The sequence below is a fragment of the Geotrypetes seraphini genome, chromosome 10 (genome assembly GCF_902459505.1).
Source record: "Geotrypetes seraphini chromosome 10, aGeoSer1.1, whole genome shotgun sequence".
In the NCBI taxonomy this organism is placed as follows: domain Eukaryota; kingdom Metazoa; phylum Chordata; class Amphibia; order Gymnophiona; family Dermophiidae; genus Geotrypetes; species Geotrypetes seraphini.
This window is the reverse complement of record NC_047093.1, coordinates 115,399,054-115,426,763: the sequence shown is the minus strand read 5'-3', so window position 1 is coordinate 115,426,763 and position 27,710 is coordinate 115,399,054. Positions and strand designations below refer to the sequence as shown.

The 27,710-nt window shown below is 43.7% G+C and overlaps 1 protein-coding gene across 7 annotated transcripts in view; it reads right to left on the bottom strand.

Moving 5' to 3' along the window:
- PBX1 (PBX homeobox 1) overlaps positions 1-27,710 on the bottom strand; it is a 1,291,292-nt gene that overhangs the window by 72,755 nt on the left and 1,190,827 nt on the right. For 6 of the 7 annotated variants that reach the window (XM_033960105.1, XM_033960106.1, XM_033960107.1 and 3 more), the window contains one exon: positions 5,873-5,962. The exons of the other annotated variant lie outside the window; for it this stretch is intronic. In XM_033960105.1, the coding sequence (XP_033815996.1) occupies positions 5,873-5,962 (90 nt within the window). The remainder of the gene's footprint in view (positions 1-5,872; positions 5,963-27,710) is intronic. 7 annotated transcript variants of the gene reach the window in all.

Here is a 27,710-nt window from a genome sequence, read left to right as displayed (position 1 = left end):
TAAGAAAATTCTTTACTAAAGAACACTACAAGATCATTGTACAATCCCTCATACTTAGCTCCTTAGACTACTGCAACAGCCTCTACCTACCATGCCCAAACAACATGATAAAACAACTACAGACCGTCCAGAACACAGCCATCAGACTCATCTACTCCCTTAGCAAATTTGACCACATCACCCCCGTCTATGTAGACTCTCACTGGCTGCCGATAAAAGCAAGAACTCAATTCAAACTCTACTGCCTACTATTCAAAATAACCCATGGAACTGCCCCCATTTACCTAAACAACCGCCTTTACCGCTACCGATCACCCAGATCAAGGAGAACTCAGAACCTATTCACCTTCCCCCCTCATAACGGTACCCGACATAAGAAACTGTACGACAGCCTTCTATCAACACAGGCAGCAAAAATAGACCCCACCATCACCAATCTGATGATCAAAACAACAGACATCAAAGTGTTTCGAAAAGAAATCAAAACATTCCTATTCAAAAAACATGTCCTTACTTACTAATCTCTCCCCAATCACACATGCTCTCCCCCCCATGAATAACACATTAATCAACTCCTCGAACCACACCTACCAAAAATATTCAGATCCCTACAAAATTCCCCTCTATATCCTCTAATTACCTTCAATGTTAGGTAACTCTCTTCTGTTACCCGAATATATTGTTATTTCCCACTGTATCCTGTAATTACCTGAATCTTGCTATGTAATTTTATCGGAAAAATTCCCCACTGTATCCTTAAATTACCTTCAATGTTAGGTAACTCTCTTCTGTTACCCGAATTTATTGTTATTCCCCACTGTATCCTGTAATTACCTGAATCTTGCTATGTAATTCTATCGGAAAAATTCCAGATATCTCTAAATTTGTAATATTCTACCATAACATGTAATTTACTTGAATCGTTGTTTATGTAATTCTCTCGGTAATGTCCAGATCTCTTCTAATTGTAATCCGCTTAGAACAGCAAGGCACAAGCGGAATAGAAATCACTAATGTAATGTAATGTAATGTAATTTGGATAAGAGATGAGGAGCTCCCCCTGGCTATACTTACTGAACTGCAGTCCATAGGCTCTGAGCTGGAATTGTAAAGACCCCAGATTCAGAAGACAGCTTAATCTGTCAAAGGCTATGGTCCAGCATGGAAATGACCTTGAGAGGAGCTGGAGGGGGAAGGAGTGAAACAAGATAGTCTCTGGGAGATCACCCAGGGTCCAGGGACAGCAAAGGCTCAGGGAGAGTAGTTAAATGTTGCCAAACCAGACAATCCCAACACCCTCAATGGATGTCTAGCAGTTCCTGGTTCAGTGTGCATCAGCAGGAAGGTGAGACTTGAGACATGGTAGGAACAGACAGGAGGAAAAGTCTTGAGTCAGACCAGTGGTCCATCATGCCCAGCAGTCCGCACACGCGGCGGCCCCCAGGTCAAAGACCAGAGCTCTAAATGAGTCCAGCCTTACCTGTGTACGTTCCAGTTTAGTAGGAACTTGTCCAACTTTGTCTTGAATCCCTGGAGGGTGTTTTCCCCTATAACAGACTCCGGAAGAGTGTTCCAGTTTTCTACCACTCTCTGGGTGAAGAAGAACTTCCTTACGTTTCTACGGAATCTATCCCCTTTCAACTTTAGAGAGTGCCCTCTCGTTCTCCCTACCTTGAAGAGGGTGAACAATCTGTCTTTATCTGCTAAGTCTATTCCCTTCAGTAATTTGAATGTTTCGATCATGTCCCCTCTCAGTCTCCTTTTTTCAGGGGAGAAGAGGCCCAGTTTCTCCAATCTCTTACTATACGGCAACTCCTCCAGCCCCTTAACCATTTTAGTCGCTCTTCTCTGGACCCTTTCGAGTAGTAGTACCGTGTCCTTCTTCATGTATGGAGACCAGTGCTGGATGCAGTACTCCAGGTGAGGGCGTACCACCGCCCGGACAGCGGCATTATAACCTTCTCTGATCTGTTCGTGATCCCCTTCTTTATCATTCCTAGCATTCTGTTTGCCCTTTTTGCCACCGCCGCACATTGCGTGGATGGCTTCATCGACTTGTCAATCAGAACTCCCAAGTCTCTTTCCTGGGAGGTCTCTCCAAATACCGCCCCGGACATCCTGTATTCATGCATGAGATTTTTGTTACCAACATGCATCACTTTACACTTATCCGCGTTGAACCTCATTTGCCATTCCTTAAACAAAGTTTTCTTGTCTTTGATCGCTTCCTTCACCTCTACAGTGAGCCACGCCGGTTCTTTGTTCTTTTTCCTCTTGGCTCCCTTGATGATATGTGGTATATATAGATTTTGCGCCTCGGTGACTGTGTCCTTAAAAAGGGACCAAGCTTGCTCTAGCGTTTTTATAGTGCTTATCCTCTTCCCCACCATGAGTCTCATCCCTTCGTAATTCCCTTTTCGGAAGTTCAGTGACGTGGCCATCGTTCTGGACTGATGTTTCGCCCCTGCGTCCAGGTGGAATTGAATCATGTTGTGATCACTGTTTCCCAGTGTCCCTTGTGCCGGTCCTCATAGTCCATTTAGAATTAAGTACAGAATTGCATTTCCTCTTGTATTTTCCTTGACAAGTTGTTTCAGGAAGCAATCGCCTACAGCATCCAGGAACTTGGTCTCCCTAGCACAGCCGGAGGTGCCTAGGTTCCAGTCTATCCCCGAATAGTTGAAGTCACCCATGATAACTGCATTGCCTCCCTTGCAGTTGTGTTTAATCTCGTCCGTCATTTATCCATCAATTTCTTTGTACTGCCCTGGGGGTCGGTAGTAGATGCCGATCTTCGTTTCCAGTCCATTTGTTCTCGGAATTTTGACCCATAGAGACTCTAACTTATCTGTCTGTTGTGGCATGTTCTCTCCAGTAGATTCAATTCCCTCTTTGATGTATATGGCAATGCCCCCACATTTTTGAGCCACTCTGTCTCTGCGGTATAGTTTGTATCCCGATAGCACAGTGTCCCAGACGTTTTCCTCAGTCTACCATGTTTCCATGATGCCGATGACGTCCACGTTATCTTTTTTTGCCATAGCTTCTTCCTTTTGTGCCCTTCCTTAGGCTTCTTGCATTCATATACATACACTTGAGTTTGCGGTCTGTTCCTTTCTTGCACTTCCTTCCCTCTTGTGTTCCTTTCGATCTGTCTTGCCTGTGATCCAGTGAGTCTTCCCCTCTATCTTTCTGCATGGTATACCGGTTTCCAAACCATCGACTCTCTCTCTCGGTCGACTGTTGGCTTTCCCCTTCTTCCTAGTTAAAAACTTCTCAACTTCTCTCTTAATGTTGCTTGCAAGTAGCCTCGTTCTATCTCTGCTGAGGTGGAGTCCGTCCTTCCTAAATAGCTTGCTCTTCCCCAGACCGTTGTCCAGTTGCGCACGAAGTAGAATCCTTCTTCCTCACACCAGTGCCACATCCACGTGTTGACTGCTTGCAGCTCCATCTGCCTCTTCTCATCAGCCCTGGGTACCGGCAGGATCTCCAAGATTGCTATCCTCTGCGTTTTTGTCTTCAGCTTCCTTCCTAGCATCCGGAACTGGTCCTTCAGTCCTTCCCTGTTGTAGTTCCTGTTGCTCATGTTGTTCATCCTCACATGGATCACCACCACCATATCTTCTTCTTCCACACTGTCGAAGATCCTGTCGATGTGGCTATGTCTTCTACCTTGGCTCCTGGTAGGCAGGTCACCAGCTATGTGGTCCAGCTGCTATGTGGCTGTCGACTTGTCTGACGATGGGAGTCCCCCACGATGATTGCTGCCCTCTCTATCTTCTCTTGATTCTCCAGCCACAGGTCCGTGTCTCTGGTGTATGTCCATCTCTCCAGCCGTAGGTCCATGTCCTTCATTCCCATCCATTTTCTCTCATCCTGGCATTGGCTCGTCTTCTTGTGATTTGTGTTGTTTTTGATCTATGTATGTTTATTTGGAAACTGCTGTGACTCCAGGCGGTATATTAAGTTTTTAAATAAATAAATAACCCAGGAGGAAATTTTAGGAACCCTCCACCCCACCTCTTTTGGGTTTCTGATAGATTACTTAGAGCTAGGTAGAGATTTTGGACAGGATCTCTGTCTCTAGGCCATTTGGATAAGAGGTGAGGAGCTCCCCCTGGCTATTCTACTGAACTGAAGTCCATAGGCTCTGAGCTGGAATTTTAAAGACCCCAGATTCAGAAGACAGCTTAATCTGTCAAGGGCTATGGTCTAGCATGGAAATGACCTTGAGAGATAGAGACTCTTCCAAAAGCGAAGAGCTGTAGGGGGAAGGAGTGAAAACAAGATAGTCTCTGGGAGATCACCCAGTGTCCAGTGACAGCAAAGGCTAAGGGAGAGTAGTTAAATGTTGCCAAACCAGACAATCCCAACACCCTCAATGGATGTCTAGCAGCTTCTGGCCCAGTGTGCATCAGCAGGAAGGTGAGACTTGGGACATGGTAGGAACAGACAGGAGGAAAAGTCTTAGAGAAGGAGCAGGTAAATATAATTAACACAGTTCTAGGGGATAAGAGTACACTGAAGGATGAAATTGTAATTAATTAAATAAACTTTTAACAATTCACCCAGCTTAATTCATAGCAGTCTTTTGATTTTTCTAGGGGTGAAGGGAGGGAAATCCAACCCACTAACACCTTTCTTACCTAGGTGGAGGCACCAGATGTCAAATATATAAGGCAAAAACAAAGCAGACCTCTAAGGAAGGATCCTGCCAGTTTATGCCCCAGACCCAGGGATGCTCACATGGAGAGCATTACAGTTATATGAAATTCATACTCCAAGTTAAGCAGGCACTGCCTCTACATATCAGTATCGTGTGTGGAAACCTGCATGTCTCATCAGTGCACTGATCAACCATCCCTAGGACCAGGTGCTTTTCCCTTTAAACATTTCAAACTCATCTCATTCCTATTCCCTAATCTTTGCATGCTCTGCCATTATCTGTGCAGTCTGTTCTATACTGCAGGGAGAATAAAACACCAGATTTTCCTTCTCAATGGATGAGAGTTGCTTCAGTTTCCCCTTCTCTTCCATTATAGCCTCTGCATTTTCCAAGCTTCCTAGCCTAACTGAAAAAAAAAAAAATATATAGAAACCTTTGCTTTGCAGTCACTGTTTTGACCACTCTGACCTCTGCAGAGTTGGAAGTTCCTTTTCCTAATAAAAGCTCATCTTTTATCCACACACTGCCTTCCTGTCCTAGCTTGCTGTCACCACCATTGAGAGGGTAGATGGCTGATCTGAGAAATCAGGTTGGATTGCTGTCTTGAATCCACATTTGAGTTTCCTTGTGTCTGTCTTATCGATTTCACTCTGTGTGATACAGGTTGTCGCTACAAATTTTCATGCCAGTCAGAGCTGCAAGTGCATCCAAAAACAAGCACAAAATGTTCCATTCCCATGCTCCTTATTTTTCTCTTTATTTTGCATGATTTTGCCTGGACACTAAAAATGCCAAATAAATTTTATTTTGGGTGTACATAAAACGCACTTGCATTGGACCTGTGAAGATGCAACCAAAGAAACCCAGATTCCCCAGCTGGCATTTTTGTTCTGTTGCCCTACTGTTCTAGGAGATGTCACCTGATCTACAGCTTCTCTGAGCTGAACAGAAGTGGCCACAGATGCTGCACAAACACTGATTGCATCTGACAGGCCTAGACACCAGCTGCCTGTATCAAGCCTGCTCGCTTATCGCTTTTTTGTGGGCAGAAGGCTGCCGCTGCCGTGACCAATACAGAAGCAAATATAAAAGAAGACCAGAAAGCTTACACAAGTCTTCCTAAGTGGCATTCTAAGCCCTATGGCTTTGAGATAATTGGAAGTGAGAAAGAACAAACTAAAAACCAAGAGTTTTTTTCCCCCTTACGCTGATGGCCTGCGGACTGTACATCTGACTCACGGTGAGTCCATCACTGTATCCTCCTGTCTGGCTTATAACATGGCGAAGGGTATCCACCTAAAGGAAGAGAAACAGAGAAGGGGAAAATAAAACAGGGATATTACTTATAGATGTAAACAAAGACATTGGAGAAGACAAATTGAGTCTTTTCTACAGGTTTGTTTCAATAACTGAAAACATCAAGGAGAAAAGAAAGGGGAAGGGAAATGCCTTTCAAATCTAGTTCAAGGTAGTCTTTGAGGGATTGAACAAAGAAACGAACCAGAAATGTGGTGACTCATGATATCAAGAGGACTCTAACTGGTGCTCTGGTAACATTATTGTTATCTTGCCTTTAGACTTCAACTTCTTCTCCTCGGTCTTTCTTCTATATACCATGCTAGAAATATTATAACAGCCAATTATATTCGTTTGTGTACAAATTCTAAACTGACTGCTTATATCATTTTAAGCCAAAGCAGTAATAACCAACAAAAGTGTACATACATATTTCTCATAGGTTATATAGCTCTGTGTAATTGACAGAGTACCTAGGTCAGGGTTGCAAGACGTCAGACCCTGAGAGCTGCAAACAGGTCAGGTTTTCAGAATATCCCTAAAAAATATGCATCAGTTAAATTATCATACAACTAGTCGTTAAGGCCGTTACATTAACGGGTGCTAGAATAAATGTGTGTCTGTCTGTCTGTGTTTCTTTATATAGCCCGTTACATTAACGGTTGCTAGAATATATGTGTGTGTGTCTGTCTTTATTTCTTTCTCTCTCTCTCTCTCCTTAGCAGCTTTCTTTCTTTATGTCTTTCTTTTTCCTTGGCTGCCCATCATCACCCCTTGCCTGCTCCCCCTGTCCATTCTCCCTTCCTTTTACCTCCCCTGTGTGCACCACTACCCCTTCACAGCTCTCCTTATGCAGCAGCAGCCCTTCTCCCTTTGTTTTACCTCCCCCCTGTCCAGCAGCACCTCTTTCCTTCTCCCCCTGTCCAACATTAGGCCTCTGTTCTTTTTTCGTCACCCCCCCTGTCCATCAGCACCTCTTTCCTTCTCCCCCTATCCAGCAGTAGGCATCCCTTCCTTTTTCTCCCCCCTCTTCCTTCTTATCCCTATGATACCCTTACCTTGCTCTGGCCCTGATCATAGGTTCCCCCTTTGTAGGCCCTCTGGATGTGTTTTAGAGCTTCCTGAGCCCCTCTGGGATTTTTCTCCATAGCAACCACCACACTGACTGGCAGGCCAAAGCCACGGAGGGAAGTGGCCAGTTCTTGACCCGTCTCCACCCACAGATCTTGCACTGATGTTACTATGGCAACATGGGCCCACTGGAAGAACTTGAGCACAGTGAAAAGAATGCTTGAGGAGAGTGGAAGAGGCCTAATAAAAGTGGTAGCACTTCCTGTATCATTGTCAAGATTGAGGCAGGCCCAGGAGTTTTAAGTTGAAAGTCGGCGCTGCAGCTCCTCTCTCGATCCTGGTGCAGTTCGAGAGAGGAGCCGGTACCATGCAGTGAGAGCCGGGTGAGAGCGGCGATCTGCAGTTGGGTTTTTTTTTTGTTGTTGTTTTAAGTTGAAAGCCGGTGCTGCAGCTCCTCTCTCTATCCTGGTGCAGTTCGAGAGAGGAGCCGGTACCATTGCTTCCTTTCCCATCCGACCGTACCATTCGCTCCCCCCACCCTCCTTCCACACGGTCGCACTGCGGCCCTCTCGGAGTCAATGGAAGAGAGGTGAGCGCAGAGCAAATAAGAGGCGCTGGAGACAAACCTTGAAGATGGGGGTCATAGGCTTTTTCGTCCCTCCACTGCGGCGAGAGCCTGAGCCGGCATAGGCAGTTGAGGGGGGAAGGTTGTGGTTGGAGTTGCTAGGCTGCAGCGGATGTGTGAGTTGCGAGTGTGGGGCCTGCAGCGGCGCGAGATGGAGAGCAGGCTGTGGTGACGTTGTAGACGCGCATGCGCACTCGTTTTTTCACGAAGGGATCAGGGAACACGATTTTTTAATGCGCATGCGCGGCCTATCATTTTATTATATTAGATGGATCTCTCTCATGGATATCTTGAAAACCTAGCCTGTTATGTCATTCGAGGCTTGAATTCCTACATCCCTTCTCTAGGCTCAAGGGAACCAAACCTATGGATAAGTCCTTGGTGACCGCTCAACAGTTGGATAGCTGCCACCAAGCATCATGCTCCCAGTTTGACCCGATCATCTGCTGGACCCCTTAGTTAATTTTTGTATGTGTGAACTATTTACTTTTCATTTTATATGTGTAATATTTTTTCCTTTTCCGTTTCTTTTTAAATATTTCTAAATTGCCTTGACTTTTTAGTAGTAAAGACAATATCAAAGCCTGTAATGCTTGAAGTTATATAAAATAATACTTTGCTACAGCATGAAAAGTACTTTGGATCTGTCTTTTGTTTTCAGCCACTTCCAGGAAGCAGTGGGCTTTGAGAACTGAACAAGACCTGCTATTATTGTCTATGTCAGACAAGGTCTGCCATTTCTGAACTGATTTTCATTTGTATCAAAGCTTACCTATGTGATATTAAAACATTTGTCAGAGAACTATATTAAAAGCTTAAGCTTAGCTATTGTTAACTTCATTATACTTAAAAATGACAGAGTTTGGTGGCACATCATATATTAACCAATTTATTGAGGCATGAGCTTTCAAGGACCAGAGTCTCGCACATGATGATGTGGATTTTTTTTTCAAAATCTAATGCTATACTATACTCTGCCATTTATCAACAGAAAAGCAACATGTGGGTAAAATGGCAATCCTTGAACAGAATTCTTATTAAAAACTATACTAAACTGATAAAAAAATAGAGAGTATGTTAGGAAATGATGGGAGTTTCTCATTAATTACTTGGGTTTTATATATTAACTTTAATAGACAAGAAGAGTGATAATTCAGATGTGAAACAGTAAACACCACTGACAATATTTCAAAAATAAAGGCACCATATAATCCCAGGTTTTGAAAAGCTGTGCTAGTACATTTCTCAGACAGGACATGAACAATTTCTTCTTTAGAAATATAAGAAAAACATAAGAGTTGCCAATACTGGGACAGACCAAAGGTTCATTAAACATGGTATCCTGTTTGTAGTAGTGGACAACCCAGGTCACATGTACCTTGCACGATCCCAATGATCCCTTAGAAATAAGCAATGGATTACCCAAGTCCATCATAATAATGGCTTTTGGACATTTCTGTTAGAAAGTTATTCAAACCTTTTGTAAACACTGCTAAGCTAACTGCTTTCACCACATTCTCTGAAGATGAATTCCAGAGTTTAATTACAGGTTGAGTGAAGAAATACAAGAGGGTGCTGAAAAGTCCTCAGCCCAACCAGCCAACTTCTTAAATCAAGTTTCAAGTTTATTAAAAAAAAATTTAAACCGCTTAATCAGTTTTCTAAGCAGTGTACAATATAAAATTATATTAAAACATATTAAAACAGGGGATACTGGATAAAATCCAAAGTGTCATAATAAATCCTGAGTGTTATTTTACCACGGTAGCTGAAAAGAGTGTTATCTTATTTTGTTAAGTGCCAATTTGCAGAAACAAAATTCTATGTTTTGAAATGATTTCAGATCACTGATTGAACCATATGCACATCATTTTCTTCTTGGTTGGGCTGAGAACTATTCAACACCCCCTTGTATTTTCTCCAGTTTGTTTTAAATCTACTACTTAGTAGCTTCATTGCATGCTCCCTAGTGCTACTATTTTGAAATTGTAAACAAAGGATTCATATAACTCATTCTACTACACTCAATAACTTTAGCCTTTCCTCATAGGGAAGCCAATTCCATCCCTTTTATCATTTTTGGCACCCTTTTATGTACCTTTCTAATTCTGCTATATCTTTTTTGAAATGTGATGACCAGAATTGCACAGAATATTCAAGGTGGGGCTGCAACAGGAATGATACAAGGGCATTATAATATTCTCATCTTTGTTCCCTTTCCTGATAATTCCTAACATTCTATTTGCTTTCTTAGTCACCATGGCACAGAGCTGAAGGTTTCATCGTTATCATCAACGATGACACCTAGATCCTTTTCCTAGGTGACTCCTAAAGTGGAGCCCTGCATCACGAAGCTATAGTTTGGATTCCCCTTTCCCTCATGTATCATTTTGCACTTGCTCACATTAAAGTCCATCTGCCATTTTGATGCCCAGTCTAACAAGGTCCTCTGGCAATTTTTCACAGTTCTCTTGCAACTTTGTGTCATCAGCAAATTTAATTATTTTGCTTGTTATTCCCATCTTTAAATCATTGATAAATATGTTAAAAAGCAGCAGTCTCAGCACAGAGCCTCTGAGAACCCCACTATTTATCCATCTCCATTAAGAATATTGACCATTTAACCATATTTTCAGTTTTCTATCTTTTAACCAGTTTTTATTCCATAATAGGACATTATCTCCTAGCCCATGACTTTTTAATTTCCTCAGAAGTCTTTCATGAGGTACTTTGTCAAATGCCTTTTGAAAATCCAGATACACCATATCGACCAGTAGGGTTACCATATGGCTCCAGAAAAATGAGAACAGATTGATACATCTGGATTTTACTTCCTTTGAAAGCAATGGAGGGTAAATAAGACAGATTGAGCCATCTGGGTTTTATTTCCATTGAACGCAATGAAAGTAAAACACAGATGTCTCAATCCGTCCTCCTTTTTCTGGAGACATATGGTAACCCTAGACTGGATCACCTTTAGCCACATGTTTATTCATCCCTTCAAAGAAATGTATTAGATTGGTGAGGCAAGATTTCCTTTGACTAAATCCATGTTGGCTTTGTCTCATTAATCCATGTTTATGTATATGCTCTGTCAATTTGTTCTTTATTATAGTCTCTACTATTTTGCCTGGCACCAACGTCAGACTCACCGGTCTATAATTTCCCGGGGATCATCTCTGGAACCCTTTTAAAAAAATCATTGTAACATTGGCTACCCTCCAGTCTTCCAGTACCATGCTGGATTTTAACAATAGCTCTGCAAGTTCATTTTTCAATTCTATCAGTATCCTGGGATGTATACCAACTAGTCCAGTGATTTGCTACTCTTCAATTTGTCAAATTGCCCATTAAATCCTCCAGTGTTACAGAGATTTGTTTCAGTTTCTCTAACTCATCAGCACTGAATATCATTTCTAGTACTGGTATCTCACCAATATTTTTCTCAGTAAAGACTGAAGCAAAGATTTCATTTAATCTCTCCACTATAGCCTTGTCTTCCTTGAATAACTCTTTAACCTCTCAGTCATCAAGCAGCCCAACCAATATTTTCCTTGCTTCTTGCTTCTATTATACCTAAAAAAATTATTATGTATTTTAGCTTTCACCACAATCTTCTTTTCCAAGTCTCTCTTTTCCTTCCTTATCAGCACCTTCCATTTGACTTGAAAAACTCTTCTTCCTTATGCTGTTTCCCATTATTCTCAGTTGGATCCTTCTTCTACTTTCAGAAGGATTTTATATTAGAACAAATAGCTTCCTTCATCTTACTTATTAACCTCTCTGACTGCCATTTGATCTTCCTTTCTCCTTTTTTAATATATGGAATATATCTGGTCTGCGTCTTTACGAAAGAAGATGTAAGAGATCTACATGAACTGGAAATGGTTTTTAAGGGAGATGAAGCGGAGAATCTCAAAGAAATCTTGTTGAACCTGGAAGTACCACCAAGCCAAATTGACAAGTTAAAGAGTGAAAAATCACCTGGACCAGATAGCATATATCCAAGGGTACTGAAAGAACTCAGACATAAAATTGCTGATCTGCTGTTAGTAATCTGTAACCTATCTTTAAAATTGTTTGTAGTACCTGAAGATTGAAGGATAGCTAGTATTATGCTGACTTTTAAAAAGGGTTCCAGGGGAGATCCAGAACCAAATACTGGTAAGCCTGACTTTAGTACAGGGCAAAATAGGGTTCATAGTCATTCGTGCGCGAGACACCAGTGTGCCGACAATCAAGGGAGTAGTAAAAGAGGAAAAAGAGATAGCAGACAAGTTAAATGAGTTCTTCACGTCAGTCTTCATGAGGGAGGACACAACCAACATTCCGGAACCCGAAGAAATCGTAAATGGAGATCAGGATGATAAACTGGTCCAACTAGAAGTGAGCCGAGTGGATGTCCTCAGGCTAAAGAGCGACAAATCGCCAGGTCCGGACGGCATTCACCCGAGGGTACTCAAGGAACTAAGGAACGAAATAGCAGAGCCACTTCAACAAATATGCAACCTATCCTTAAAAACTGGAGAGGATCCGGAGGACTAGAAAATAGCAAATGTCACACCCATCTTCAAGAAGGGTTCAAGGGGTGACCCAGGAAACTACAGGCCGGTGAGCTTGACCTCGGCCCCAGGAAAGATGATGGAAGCACTGATTAAGGACAGCATCTGTGAGCATATCGAAAACAATGGGCAGCTAAAGTCAAGTCAGCATGGCTTCTGCACGGGTAGGTCATGCTTCACAAACTTATTGTACTTCTTTAAGGGAGTAAACAGCCAGGTGGATAAAGGGAAATCCATAGACATCATTTACCTTGACTTTCAAAAAGCCTTCGACAAGGTACCACACGAAAGACTGCTTAAGAAGCTATGGAACCACGGGTGCAAGGGGAGGCCCACAGATGGATCAAAAACTGGCTGGCAGACAGGAAACAGAGGGTTGGAGTAAAGGGCCATTACTCAGACTGGCAATGGGTCACGAGCGGAGTTCCGCAGGGGTCGGTACTGGGACCACTCCTGTTCAATATATTTATTAACGACCTGGAGGCAGGAACAAAATGTGAAGTCATTAAATTTGCGGATGACACCAAACTATACAGCAGGGTTAAAACCACGGAAGACTGCGAAGATCTCCAAAAGGATTTGACGACACTGGAAGAGTGGGCCAAAAAGTGGCAAATGAGCTTCAACATAGGGAAATGCAAGGTCATGCAAGTAGGGAAAAAGAACCCGATGTTCACTTACCAAATGAGGGGATCACCACTAGGGGTAAGTAAACTGGAAAGAGACCTGGGAGTGATGGTGGACACAACATTGAAGGCGTTGGTGCAGTGCGCCGCAGCCTCAAGGAAAGCAAACAAAATGTTGGGTATCATTAAGAAGGGTATCACAACCAGGACGAAGGAAGTCATCCTGCCACTGTATCGTGCAATGGTGCGCCCGCATCTGGAGTACTGTGTCCAGTACTGGTCGCCGCAGCTCAAGAAGGACATGGCAGTACTTGAGGGAGTATAGAGAAGAGCAACTAAGCTAGTAAAGGATATGGAAAACCTTTCATATACTGACAGACTGAAAAAGTTGGGGCTGTTCTCCCTGGAGAAGCGGAGACTTAGAGGAGATATGATAGAAACCTTCAAGATCCTGAAGGGCATAGAAAAAGTAGACAGGGACAGATTTTTCAAATTATGGGGAACAACAAGTACAAGGGGGCACTCGGAGAAACTGAAAGGGGACAGGTTTAGAACAAACGCTAGGAAGTTCTTTTTTACCCAGAGGGTGGTAGATACATGGAACATGCTTCCGGAGGCTGTGATAGGCAGGAGCACGTTACAGGGCTTCAAAGAAGGTTTGGATAGGTTCCTAGAGGACAAAGGGATTGAAGGGTACAGATAGGAGTAGAGGTAGGTTATAGGGAAAAGGAGCAAGAGGTAGTTATAGAAATAGTCAGGGACCACTGCTCAGGCAATAGGCCTGATGGGCTGCCGTGGGAGCGGACCGCTGGGCGAAATGGACCTCTGGTCTGCCTCAGCGGAGGCAACTTCTTATGTTCTTAAGTGCAGACAATTCAGTGCAAGACACCAGCGCGCCATGGGAAAACTTACTTTTAAAGAACTCCGAAGCGGGGTGTGAGTGGGGAACCCCCCCACTTCACTTTATACTGTTCACGCTGCCATTGGGGGGGGGGGGTTGGGGAGCTGGAACCCTCCATTATAGAGAAAACAGAACTTTTTCTGATTTTTTCAGGAAAAGTTCAGTTTTCTCTATAATGTGGGGGTTACATCCCCCACACACCCCCAACGGCAGTGCAAACAGTATGAAGTAAAGTGGGGGGTTCCCCACTCACACACTCCCGTCGGACCTCTTTAAAAGTAAGTTTTCCCACGGCATGCTGGTGTCTTGCGCCAAATTGTCTGCGCTCGATTGTTGGCACGCTGGTATCTCGCATGCTTTTTGTCCCATCACCCAAAATAGTGAAAAAATTATAAAAAAATAAAATTGTGAACACGCAGGGCAGTATCTCGCAAACCTTTTTAGCTTCAGCACACTAAACAGAGCATATGTTTTTCGCAGCACAATATAACTGAAATTACAAAACTGCAAAACCAACAAAAAATTAAATTTGAGAGTTATTTATTTAAAGTTCTTTAAGCTATATATGGGTAATTGTAACAACAGTGAAATTAAAGTAGTTAGAATAGAATTGCTAATCAATGCAATGAATGTGTAAATTAACTCAAAACGCAGCTTGATAGTCGACAAGCAAATGCGCATTTCATCATCCACCATCTGCAGTCATTCTCTTTTTTCGATTTAATTTCTGTCAGAGCTGAAAATCCAAGTTCACAAAGAAAAGAAGTTCCAAAGGGTAACAAAGCCTTGATTGTTTTGTTGCTCAAATTAGGATAACTACTGCATAAATAATAGAAATAAAAATAAAAATTACATGCTGTTAGTTTTCAAGGACCAATCACATCAAAGAATGATGCTTGTCTGGGCACTTGTATCCTTCGCATACAGACACTTAGAACTGACAGACTCTAGTGTATGCAACATATTTGTCATCTATTTTAGTGTATACTTATGAAGGGAATTTTTAAAAATAAAGTAAAATTCTGGAATCTCTCAGAGCACACCCGGAAACTCTTAGGGTCACACCACTGTGCCATGGCACACAGTTTGAGAGACACTGACGTAAACAAATATGATTTAATGGAACAGAATACGCATGGCTTCAGCCAAGGGAGGACTTCCCCCATTCTCTATCTCTGTGGACAACACTCTCATCCTCCCTGTTTTGTCTGCTCACAATCGAGGGGTCATCTATGACTCCTCTCTCTCCTTTACCCCCCAGATAGCACAGTTTCTTACCATAACAGGTGTTATCCAGGAACAGGCAGCTATTCTCAACATATGGGTGACATCATACTCAGAGCCAGGATGTGGACAGCTTCGCAAGCAGACTCTGTGCTAGACTCAGTTCTACTTTGTGCCTTCTCTCACTGCAGCTCGTGTTTTATTTCTTTACAGGGTCGCTGTGTTTTTCTTGTGCGTTTTTTTCTTGGGTTTTTTTTTTTAACTTAATTTGATTTTTCTTTTCTGTACGGCGGGGCCTGTCACGCGGCCTCAGCCTGTGGGCTTCAAGCTCGCTGAGGCTATTTTTCCGTTTGTTCCAGCCAGTCACAGGCTTCAAGAAGTGTAGCCATTGCCAGCTCGCGATTTCCCTCATTGACCCACATAGATGGTGAGTGTTTGGGACTTGATCATCGTCCGGAGTCATGTGCCCGCTGTGCTACCCTTCAACCTCGAGCCCTCAAACGTCATCGATTTCAGGTGGAAAAACTCTTTGGCGGAACCCCAGTCTCGACCTCGAATCTGGTCAAGCTTCTCACCGGGGTTCCACCTTCTGCCTCAACCTCGGCCTTAATCAAACCCTCCTCATTCGGCAGGTCCTCGTCCTTGAGCAAATCTGCTAAGTCTTCTCCTGACGAGATGCTTGCCTCGCTGCCTCCCTCAGGTCAGGTACCAGCAGTGGTTATCAAGCTGCCCAAGAAATATGTTTCAAAGTCGAAGAGCTATTCTTCCTCCTCTTCCTCGGAGACTATAGCCACACCAAATGTACCAGATCTTCAAGTTTCGGTGTCACATTTGGAGGCTATGATCCAGACCATTTTGGATCGTCAGTTTGGTAAAATGTACTCCTGCCTCGACTCTGCTTCCTGCAGTCCAGTCTGAGCACTTAGCAGTATTACAAGGAGTCAGGTCCTTGGGAGTGCCTAGAGAGGATTCTACACACTCTATGCAAGGAGTCGAGTCTGCGAGTATCTCGTCTGGAGCATAAGCACGTTACTCAAGTCCTTGTCAGTGCCTCGAGATACCTTGACACAAGGAGTTCAATGCCTTTTGGTGTCTCGATCTCAATATCCAGGCTCCAGCCCTCCTTCCTCGCATAAGGCGTCACCCTTTCCGAGGCATAGGGCGAAGTCTCCTCGAAGTTCCTCTCAGCGAGACCTGCCTGGTTCGAGGCACAGTTCTCCACATCAGTCGAGGCATCCATCAAGGCTCAGATCCTCTTCTCAAGACAGGCCTTGTTTCTCCAGACCTCAAGACTCTTCGAGACCTCCAACTCCGAAGTCGAAGACACCACCTCCAGAGCCTTCTTTTCCTGCGAGGGATTCTATCCATTCTCTCAGTGAGTCATCTATACCTGTATATTCAGATCTCAGGTATCAGTACTCCAGAGAAGCTTCACCTTCGTTCTCTGCCTTGCAAGGCACTTCGTGGTCATCTTCTTCCCCTCGAGGTCAACCTTCCTTGGAGCAGATATCTTTTTCTTCTTTCCTACATCAAATGAGTAAGGGGACCTCAATATTACTTTGGATTCTGATTCTAAATACTCTACGGAGTATTTAGAGGAAATGGGTATGTCTTGTCCGCTTGCGGAGTCTCTTAAATTGCCCATTAATAGACTTCTTTCTCAAACTTTCAAGCGGAATCTTGAAACACCTTATTCCATTCCTGCTGTACCAGGAAAGCTGAAATCTCATTACAGGATGGTCCACTGCAAGGGCTTCAAGAAATCTCAGTTATCCCATCAGTCCTTTCTCGTGGACTCTTCTCTGAAAAGGACCAATCCTGCCAAAGTTTATGCCACTGTCCATCCTGGAAGAGAGGGCAGGACCATGGACAAGTTTGGTCGATGTCTGTATCAAAATTCTCTTATGGCAACTAGAGTTTTGAATTACAATTTTGATTTCATTTCTTATTTCAAGCATTTGCTTGACAAACTGCCTGAATATTTTAAATATATTCCTCAACACAGTCTTCCAGGGTTTCAGCATGCAATTACCACTCTGACTCAACTCAGCATGCTTCTCCTGCAATCTTCCTATGATGTATTTGAACTTTCCTTGAGGGTAACTGCCTTCTCAGTGGCAATGCACTGGCTTGCCTGGCTCCGCACTGTAGACATGGACCCCAATCTTCAAGATCGTCTGGCCAACAACCCTTGCCAGGGCAATGAATTGCTTGATGATTTCATCGAGGCAGCTACTAAATGATTGTCTGAACATGAGAAATCGTTTGCTTCCATCATTCGTCCTAAGCCTAAGCCTTCTACCTCTAAATAGGGGTGTCCAACTTGCAGCCCAAGGGCTGCATGTGGTCCCATTAAGTATTTTGTGTGGCCCCGGTCAAGGGCGATGCAGTGTTTTCCTCTGCTGCCCCCGGGTGTTTACCGTCTTGCTGGCTCCCTCCTCTGTCTTGCTGCAGCATTTGTGCAGCCCCAGAAAAAAATTTTTTTGACCAATGCGGCCCAGGGAAGCCAAAAGGTTGGACACCCCTGCTCTAAAGACCTCTTCCATCTTACCAGAGGTGTTTTCCACAGAAAGCAGCTCCGTATACACGAGCACCCCCTAAGAAACAACCACAACAGCAGCAAAAATCTCAGACTTCTGCTGTGCCTAAGGCCTCTCAACCTTTTTGACCATCTAATACAGAGCATAACCTCCATCATTCTGCCACTGTCCTCTCCTTTTTGTGACAAATCTAGCTCTCCTCCTCGCTTTGTCACAGGAAGAGTAGTAAGCCCCTTTGCAGAAGAGCTGACCAGGTTGGCTCTGCTGAGTATGATAGCGCTGACCTCCCTTGCACCGAGATTGATGAGACAGACAGTGACTGCCAGGGAGAGTTCAGGTCAGCCGCAGGTCACTCTTCCATGCCTGCTGTTAAATCATATAAGACCTCAGGAGCCAGGAAACTACATCTCCCAGAAGGCCAGAGAACTAGCAGGAAGCTGTCATGTGAGCAGACACAGCTGCAGAGGGAGCTTTCTCCCTTCCCCCTCTTCAGAGCAGTGGATTGGAGCCAGTTAAACGAGGCAGCTCAGAACCAGAGGGGGAGGAGCAGAGAGGCTGGGAACGTGAGCCTGAGAGGCAGCACGACTTATCTCCCTAGCTGAATGCTGACGAGCTTGGAAGAGATTGTGAGATGGTGGACATTTCAGAGGTGTTTGAACCCATGGACATTGATGTGCCAAGTATTCCTTGTGAGAGATTGGAAGCAATGGACATAAGCTAAAAGGTTGGAAGAGTTTTGCTAATTTTTGATTCTTACCTGTTTCATGAAAGTTTTTGGACTAAGTTTGTTGTGTGTTCAGAAGTGCTTAAACTTCCCAGAGCTAGGCTCTGAAGAATGCTTTTGCATAATTTGTTGCCTTGAACTGCCAAACATTTGCAAACTGTGCAGCATTTTGTTTTCCTCCTCTCCACACAGCTGGAGGCTAATTAGTAGTGATAAGTTTCTGCAGGGAACGTCAGTCACAGAGCAGCTCAGTTTGTGTGAGTTCCCTAGCTGCAGGCAGCCTGTGGAAGGATTCCAAGTTTAGCAGTTTACTTTTTTGTTGGTTTTGAAAAGTTTTATTTTTCATGCAGCAAGTAAAAAAAACCCCCCAAAAAACCCCCAAAACTGTTGTAACTTTACTGGAAATGTCCAGTTAGCTCTTTTGTAATCCACCTTGAACTGCAAGGTATAGGCGGAATAGAAGTCCCTAATTTAATGTAATGTAATGTTTCTCCCTACTGCTCCTTCATAGGAAGAGAGCATTGCTAAACCTGTCTTTACCATTTAAAGCTGGTGAAGAGGACTGAATTGCAGAGACTGAAGTCCAGCCACAATTCTGGTTTTGTGGGTTTTTTTCTCTTTTGATTTTTGAAATAAGAACCATTCTAATGTTTGTGAAGCCAGTGTGGCCAGGCTGGCCCAGCATTGTATGTTTTGGTTTCTGAAATAATGTGTTGGAAAGCATTACAGCATACTGATAATATCAGAGCAACCGGACTCAGAGTCAAGAATAAAAGTTTATCTTTATTTTTGACCTTTCTGGATGTGTGTGATTTTCCTTGCTTGCTTTTACTGTGGTTATTTATCTGATGTTGTCACCCTAGGCCGATGCCTAGGGAGCCTGAAGGATTCCCTAGTTGGAGGGAACGCGCTGGGAGAAGTATCAGTCGCTGTGAACCAGGCTCGCTGCGCTTACCAGGAGCCCGGATTGCGACATTTTCCATTGGAGGTCATTCCATCATTTTTACCATCGCTGGGAGATGATTAAATCAGACCTCTGGTTGCTGACTATCCTCAAAGAAAGATACACTCTTCATTTCCTCCAGATCTTCCTTCAAAAAAGTATCCTTCAAATCCATCGCAGACCGTCCTTCTTCTTCAGAAGCTCAAGCTGTGCTTCCTCTCCGTGCCATCGAGGAAGTTCCCTTGGAACAGCAGAGCAGGGGTTTTTACTCCCGTTACTTCCTAGTTCCGAAAAAGACAGGCGATCTGTGCCCTATCTTGGATCTCAGAGCACTCAACAAATTTTTACTCAAAGAAAAATTCCGCATGTTGTCTCTGGCATCCTTATATCCCCTTCTAGATCAGAACAATTGGTTATGTTCTGTAGATTTCAAAGAGGCTTACACTCACATTCCCATTCATCCAGCCTCTCGACAGTTCCTCAGATTTCGGGTGGGAAATCTGCATTTCCAATACAGAGTGCTATCTTTCGGCCTCGCATCGTCTCCAAAACTCTTCACCAAGTGCCTAGTTGCAGTAGCAGCAGCTCTGCAGAACCATGGCCTACATACCTGGACGACTGGCTCAAAGATTCAACATCCCAAGGGGTTATTCTAGCGACCCAATGGACTATTTGGTTCCTTCAAAGTTTGTGGTTCGAAATCAACTTTCCCATGTCCCAGCTACAGCCCTCTCAAACTCTACAGTTCATCAGAGCTGTCTTGAACACTGTACAACTCAGAGCATTCCTTCTTCATCAACATCAGGATGCTCTCATTCACCTTTGTCACAGAGTGTCATCCCTCACTACACTGTCAGCGAGACATATGATAGTTCTCTTAGGTCACATGGCCTCTACAGTTCACATGACTCCTTTTGCCAGACTTCACCTCAGAATCCCTCAATGGACCCTGGCATCTCAGTGGGCTCAGGCTTTTGACCCACTCTCTCAACACATCAGAGATAGTCTCTCCACTGGTGGATGCTCTCTTCCAAATTCTCCAGAGGTTTACTGTTTCAAATGCCCCCTCATCAGAAGATCCTCAAGACAGATTCTTCGACCTACGCTTGAGGGGCCCATCTCGATGGTCTCCGTACTCAAGGCCATTGGTGCAGTACAGATCATCAGTGTCACATCAATCTGTTGGAACTCAGAGCGATTTTCAATGCTCTCAAAGCTTTTCAGCATCTTCTTCATGACCAGGTAGTCGTCATCCAGACAGTCAACTTCCTGAAAGCTGTCTCCATTCAAGGAGAGAAAAACTGTCTGGTGGACAAATTGAGTCATTTTTACAACCTCACGAATGGACACTCAATTTCTCGCCAATTCATCACATTTTTTTCTCAGTGGGGAACTCCTCAGATAGATCTCTTTGTGTCTCCCTACAACAAACTGCCTCAGTTGTGCTCCAGGATATACTCCCCTCACCGACTGAAGGCAGATGCTTTTCTACTGGAATGGACGAAGCAGTTTCTCTATGTATTCCCTCCATTCCCTCTCATACTCAAGACACTTGTCAAACTCAAACAGGACCATGCCACCATGATTCTCATAGCTCCTCTGTGGCCCAGGCAACCTTGGTACTCCCTTCTACTTCATCTCAGCAGCAGGGAACCAGTTTTTCCCTCTCTGCTTACACAGAGTCAGGGGTCTCTACTTCATCCCAACCTGCAGTCCCTACACCTGACAGCTTGGTATCTCTCAACTTAACTGCCACTCTACAGTTTTCTCAATCTGTACAGAACATTTTTGAGGCTTCTAGGAAGCCTACCACTAGACAATAATACAATCAGAAATGGACTAGATTTTCTGCTTGGTGCACCATTCATCACAAGGAGCCTCAATCTACCTCCTTGACTTCAGTTTTGGATTACCTGTTCCATTTGTCTCAATCAGGCCTCAAATCCACATCCATTCAAGTCCATCTCATTGCAATTGCTGCTTTTCATCAGCCTATTGAAGGAAGACCCCTTTCTGCTCATCCTGTGGTTTCCTGATTTATGAAAGGTCTTTTCAATGTCAAACCACCTCTCAAACCTCCTCCAGTGGTTTGGGATCTCAATGTTGTTCTTGCTCAATTGATAAAGCCTCCTTTCGAACCAATGGCTTTGGCTCATCTTAAATATCTCACTTGGAAAGTGGTTTTTCTCATTGCTCTCACATCTGCTCGCAGGGTCAGCAAGCTACAAGCTTTAGTTGCAGACCCACCTTTCACAGTATTCCATCATGATAAAGGGGTCCTCTGTACTCATCCTAAATTCTTACCTAAAGTGGTTTCAGAATTTCATCTCAATCAATTCATTGTATTTCCAGTGTTTTTTCCAAAGCCTCATTCTCTTCCTGGAGAAACAGCTCTTCATACTCTGGACTGTATGCATGCTTTGGCTTTCTACTTGCAAAGGACTAAGACACACAGATCTGCACCTCAACTTTTTGTCTCCTTTGATCCAAACAAGTTGGGACATCTGATTTCCAAGTGGTTAGCGGCTTGCATCTCTTTCTGCTATGCTCAGACTAGACTTTATCTACAGCAGGGGTGTCCAACCTGCGGCCCAAGGGCCACATGCGCCCAGTGAAGTATTTTGTATGGCCCCGGTCGAGGACGATGCAGTGTTTTCCTCTGCTGCCCCCTGATGTTTACCGTCTTGCCGGCTTCTTCCTCTGTCTTGCTGCAAAGCTTGCACAATTGTGCAGCCCCAGAAACATTTTTTTCGACCAATGCAGCCCAGTGAAGCCAAAAGGTTGGACACCCCTGATCTACAGAGTCAATTCACAGCCCATAAAGTCAGAGCCATGGTGGCATCAGTAGCTTTCCTTAGATCTACTCTTATTGAGGAAATCTGTAAAGCTGTCACTTGGTCCTCGGTAGAGAATGACACGGTGGCGGTTTACCTGCGGCCACCGCATTTAGCCGCGGGTAACCCGCCGAAACGGGGAACGAAAACTAGCAGTCGCTGCGGGGACGGGGACAAGGCCATTCACCATCCCGTGGAGCGGTGAATGGTCTTGTCCCCGCAGTGAGGCATGAAGGATCGCGCGGTCCCCGCAGCCCACACCCACATGCCCAATCGATCCTAGTGATTAGCCAGTTCTCTCCCTTCTCCTCACCTTAGTATGTAGGCTTCCTTTTTCGGCGACCCACATGCTATCATAGAGCCGCGCACCCACTGCTGCTCAGTTTCGATCTTCTGCTCTGACGCAACCGGAAACAGGAAGTTGCAGCAGAGCAGAAGATTGAACACTGAACAGCCGCGCGTGCGCAGCTCTTTGGGAAAGTGTGCAGGTCGCCGAAAAAGAAAGCCTGCAACTAAGGTGAGGAGAAGGGAGATTTTTTCCCCATGTCATTCTCTAGTCCTCGGTTCATACTTTCACCTCTCATTTTTGTCTGGATGCTCTTTCCAGACGGAATGGCCATTTCAGCCAGGCAGTGTTACAAAATTTATTCTCCTGAATTGCCAACACTCCCACCATCCCATTCTGGTTAGCTTGGAGGTCACCCATATGTTGAGAATAGGCTGCCTGCTTGTCCTGGGATAAAGCACAGTTACTTACTGTAACAGGTGTTACTAGGGATAGCAGGCAGCTATTCTCACAACCCACCCACTTCCACTGGTTGGCTATCTGAACTGAGGAGACGCGTGCCCTGTGTTGGGCGAGAAAACAAACGTTCTAAAAGTTCTTCAAGCAAGTCTGCTTGCGAAGCTGTCCGCATCCAGGCTCCGCGGATGACTTCACCCATATGTTGAGAATAGCTGCCTGCTTGTCCTGGGATAAATAACATATTGCTAAAACCTGCTGCTTCTTCCTCTATAACATTACCAAAATCCAAATCTTCCTCTCTGAGCACACTACCAAAACCCTTATCCACGCCTTCATCACCTTGCACTTAAGACTACTACAACTCAATACTCTCATGCTTTCCATTTAGCCTTCTTGCTTCCCTCCAATCTGTCCAGAATTCAGCTGCACAACTCATATTCCGTGAGAGCCACTATACTCATTTTACATCTCTCTTAAAGTCACTTTATTGGGTTCCCATCCATTTCCGAATACAATTCAAACTCCTCTTACTGACCTACAAATGCACTCACTCGGCTGCCCCTCACTATCTCTCTTCACTTATCTCCCTCTATGCCCCCCCCCAAGCTCCACTCAGCTGTTAAGTTCCTCCTATCTGTGCCCTTCTCTTCCTTAGCCAACTTGATTCTGTCCCTTCTACCTTCCTGCACTGTATGCTTGGAACAAGCTGCCTGAATCCCTATGGTGGGCTCCATAGCTGTCAGTGTTCAAGGCCCGTTTAAAAACCTATCTCTTCAAGACTGCTTTCAACTCATCTCACCTTGGGTTCTGCATCCCTAACCCTATATGTCATGTCTGCCTATTGTAAGCTCTTCTGAGCAGGGACCATCTATTAAATGTCAAAATGAACAGCGCTGCATATGCTTTTCAGTGCTATATAAGTGATAATAGGAGTAGTAGAAGGTGTAAATATACATGTGGATAAAGGTGAGCTCGTTGATGTAGTGTATAGATTTTCAGAAAACCTTTGACAAAGTTCATGAGAGACTCCTCAGAAAATTAAAGAATCATGGGATAGGAGGCAATGGTCAGTTGTGGATTAGGAATTATCAGACAGAAAACAGAGGAGAGGGTTAAATGGCCATTTTTATCAATGAAGGAGGGTAAATAGTGGAGTGCTGCAGGGATGTGTACTGGGACTGCTGCTTTATAACTTATTTATGAATGATCTGGAAATTGGAACAAATGAGGAAATTAAATTTGCAGATGTTCAAAGTTGTTAAAATGCATGCACACTGTGAAAATTGCAGGCAGACCTTAGGAAATTGGAAGACTGGGACACATGGACATCCTAATCACCAGGACATCCAAGTGCAGATAATCATAACCATTTTCCTGGATGTCTAGCGAGACTTTTCATCCGCTGTGCATCCAGAGTTCCAGGAGGCATGTTATGGGTGTGTTTTGGGTAGGCCTTGAGCATGCTTAACTTGGATGTCTTGTGGTAATAACTGAACCTTTTCCAAAATGTCCTGGATGAAGCTTAGACATTCAGAGCCAGTCTTAGAAGCGTCTAAGTGCCACAAAGATACTGAAACTGACTGGATACATTAAGGTATGACCTCCAACACTCCCCCACTTCTAACTCCCACCCACCAAAATTCTGAATGAAAGAGTACATACCTGTCTCTAGAATAGCAGCATTTGGTATGAGAAAGTCTAGTAGAGTATCATACAGGTGTCTTAAGTAACCTGGTCGATGGGTTAGTGAACCATAGAGAGGAGGACCCAGGCCCATAAGCCACTCTAACCACTACATTTATGTTGGAAAGTGTGAACCTATCAATACCCTACTCTACTACCATATAGGTGTCACCTGCAGCCATGAGGGCTAATGGGATAAGAACATAAGAAATGCCTACATCGGATCAGACCTGTGGTCCATCTAGTCTGGTGATCCGCACACGCGGAGGCTCAGCCAGGCGTACCCTGGCGAATACCTTAGTCACTCGTATCCCTCAATGTGTCCTGCAAGAATATGTGTGTCCAATTTTCCCTTAAATCCTAGACAGGTGGATCTAGTAGGTTTGGAGGGAGTTTTGGAGGGCTCACCATAAATTAGAAGGGTTACCGTATATGGTGAGATGTACTTCTGATACCCTTTATGTGACATTCACAGTAATGCCCTCTAAGAACATAAGAATAGCCTTACTGGGTCAGACCAATGGTCCATTCTCATGGTGGCCAATCCAGGTCCCTAGTACCTGATCAAAACCCAAGGAGTAGCAACATTCCATTCTACCAATCCAGGGTAAGCAATGGCTTCCCCCATGTATATTTCAATAAAAGACTATGGGCTTTTCCTCCTGGAAATTGTCCAAACCTTCTTAAAACCAGCTACATTAGCTACTCTTACCACAACCTCTGGCACTGCATTCCAGAGCTTAACTATTCTCTGAGTGAAAAAATATTTCCTCCTAAGGTGTCCCACTGCTCTGCCATTCCATCAAAATGATTGCCACTCCAAAGTCCAAATGGTCTGGATTCGGACATTTTCAACTTGGACGTTTCTTTGGTCAAAAATGGGTTAGGTCTCCTAAAGGCTGGGCGTCCTGTTGGCCTAGACATCCAAGTAGATGATTTAAAAAAAAAAAAAAATTTATTTATGGACATCTAGCTGTTCGGCTTTTGAAAATGGACGTTTATGTGCTTCCAACTTTGGACATATAGTGGGAAACATCCAAGTTGGACAGATGTTATTTTTGAAAATGGCCCTCTGGGCATCCAAATGGCAGATGAAATTTAAAGTGGACAAATGCAAAGTGATGTACATTGGGAAGAATAATCCAAATTATAGTTACCAGTTGCTGAGGTCCAACTTGGGGGTCAGCGCCCAAGAAAAGATCTGGGTGTCACTGTAGACAATACACTGAGACTTTCCGCCCTATGTGTGGCGGCGGCTGAAAAAGCAAACAAGATGCTCGGAATTATTAGAAATGGGATGGTAAGCAAGACTAAGAATGTTATAATGCTTCTATGGTGTCTATGGTGTGACCTCACCTGAGTACTGCATTTAATTCTGGTCACCTTATCTCAAAAAAGATATAGTAGAACTAGAAAAGGTTGAAAGTAGAGTGACTAAGATGATAAAGGGGATGGAATTCCTCTCATATGAGAAAAGCCTGAAGAGGTTAGGGATCTCCAGTTGCAAAAGAGACTGCTGAGGTGAGAAACAGTCCACTCAATTTTCAAAATATGTCACTTTTCATCATTTTCTTAAATAAACAAATATATTTTAAACTTGTTTTAGTGATGTGATATTTTGATACACAGAGATCCATACTTTGATATAAGTACAAAATTCTATTTGGATTCCTTGAGCTTAAGATATGAGGACAGAATTTGTCACTGTCTCCGTGGATAACCGTAAGAAACCATCTCATGTCTTTCTTTAGTGTTTGTCTCAACCTCAACCTCAACCTTCTATACCAGCATTCTTCAATGCAAGGCTTGAGGGTCATTGGCTGTACCTATTCATACTCTGATTCTTCATCTCTCTCCTTACAGAATGACACGGGTATGGTTTCCTGTGGTTAACCACACGGACGGGGGACAAATTCTATTACCGTGTCATTCTCTACCCTGAAGCTGTAGTCAAAACTTGGTCCATGTTGAGGCCCTACAAACTGATTTGAGATAAGTTTGTTTTTATATATCAAAGTTTTTTCACAAGGTTCTTTCAGTTTGTATATATGCAATGATTGGGTGGTACGACTTACAGTATTTTAGAATTCATTTTCCATGTGGTATCCAGGTCTCAGCATTTGAATGTAGAGTAATTAATTTCTATCAAGTTCAGTTTTTGTTGTGAAAGATTTTTTTTCTGGATCATGCACTCATGTTGCTATTAGTGCACAGCTATTAAAAGAAATTAGTTAGAACGCAATAAAATAGCTACACTGATTAGCTCTGAAATCCCACTCTCTGCCCTCAGACATGCCCCATCTGTGTTAAAATAAAAAAATAATTTTTTGCGTATGCTTTGCATGCACAGATCAAAAAATTACTGCAGGATGCCTGAGCGCTTCCACAGTAAGCCATTGTAAGATGTGGTAAGTGCTTACCGCAGCTTAGTAAAATGACCCCAGAGTGAAGTAGTAAGTTCAGACTCTGGTTGGGTAAATTTCATCTATTTAATTGATGCTTTCTCTAAGACTATCTTATTGATAACATAAGGAATTGGCTGTTAGGTGCCATTGACTTGTATTCAAGTCCTAGAGACTTGATGAACATCATCATGTTTTTGTGGCAGAATACAGAAGTAGATTGCCGGGCCTTTCTTCTGTGCAGTATAAATTTGATGTTGTTGTTGCTATTGCATCAAATGTGATCCTTTACCTCCAACACTGCTCATCTGCTGTTGCCCAGATGGGTGGTACACTGTTAAGTCTGACATTTCCACTGAAACCTGTCTGCCTTGGGAGGCCCTGCTGGTAGTGAAACTACCAACGGCATAACTCTCAAGCTTCTCAGATGTGCACAAGCCCCAGTGGCATGACAAGCCCATGTACCATCACTGGGTGTAAGTATTAGCCACAGACTACTTCTGATAGTTTTTTGGCACCACCCTCTTCCCTCCCTCCACTTCAGTGCAAGGGCAGTTAGGCATATTTTTACCTCAGTACTATCCATATAGCTTATAAATTGCTTTGCTTCACTGTCAAATACTATGAACCCATGCATGAAGAACCTTAAAGTTATGGACAGTCAGATCAGTGAAAGATGCTGAAGTTATGATTTCTGTAATCCAATTGGCACTAAGGAAGGCAAAAGAGAGACCTTGAAAAGACAACTGCATTGCAGGCAAAAGCACATAAAACCTTTTTTAGGTATAGTAGAAGCAAGAAGTTGGGAAGAGAGTGAGTTGGACTGCTAGATGAGTAAAAGGTGCGCTCAGAGAAAACAAGGCCATAG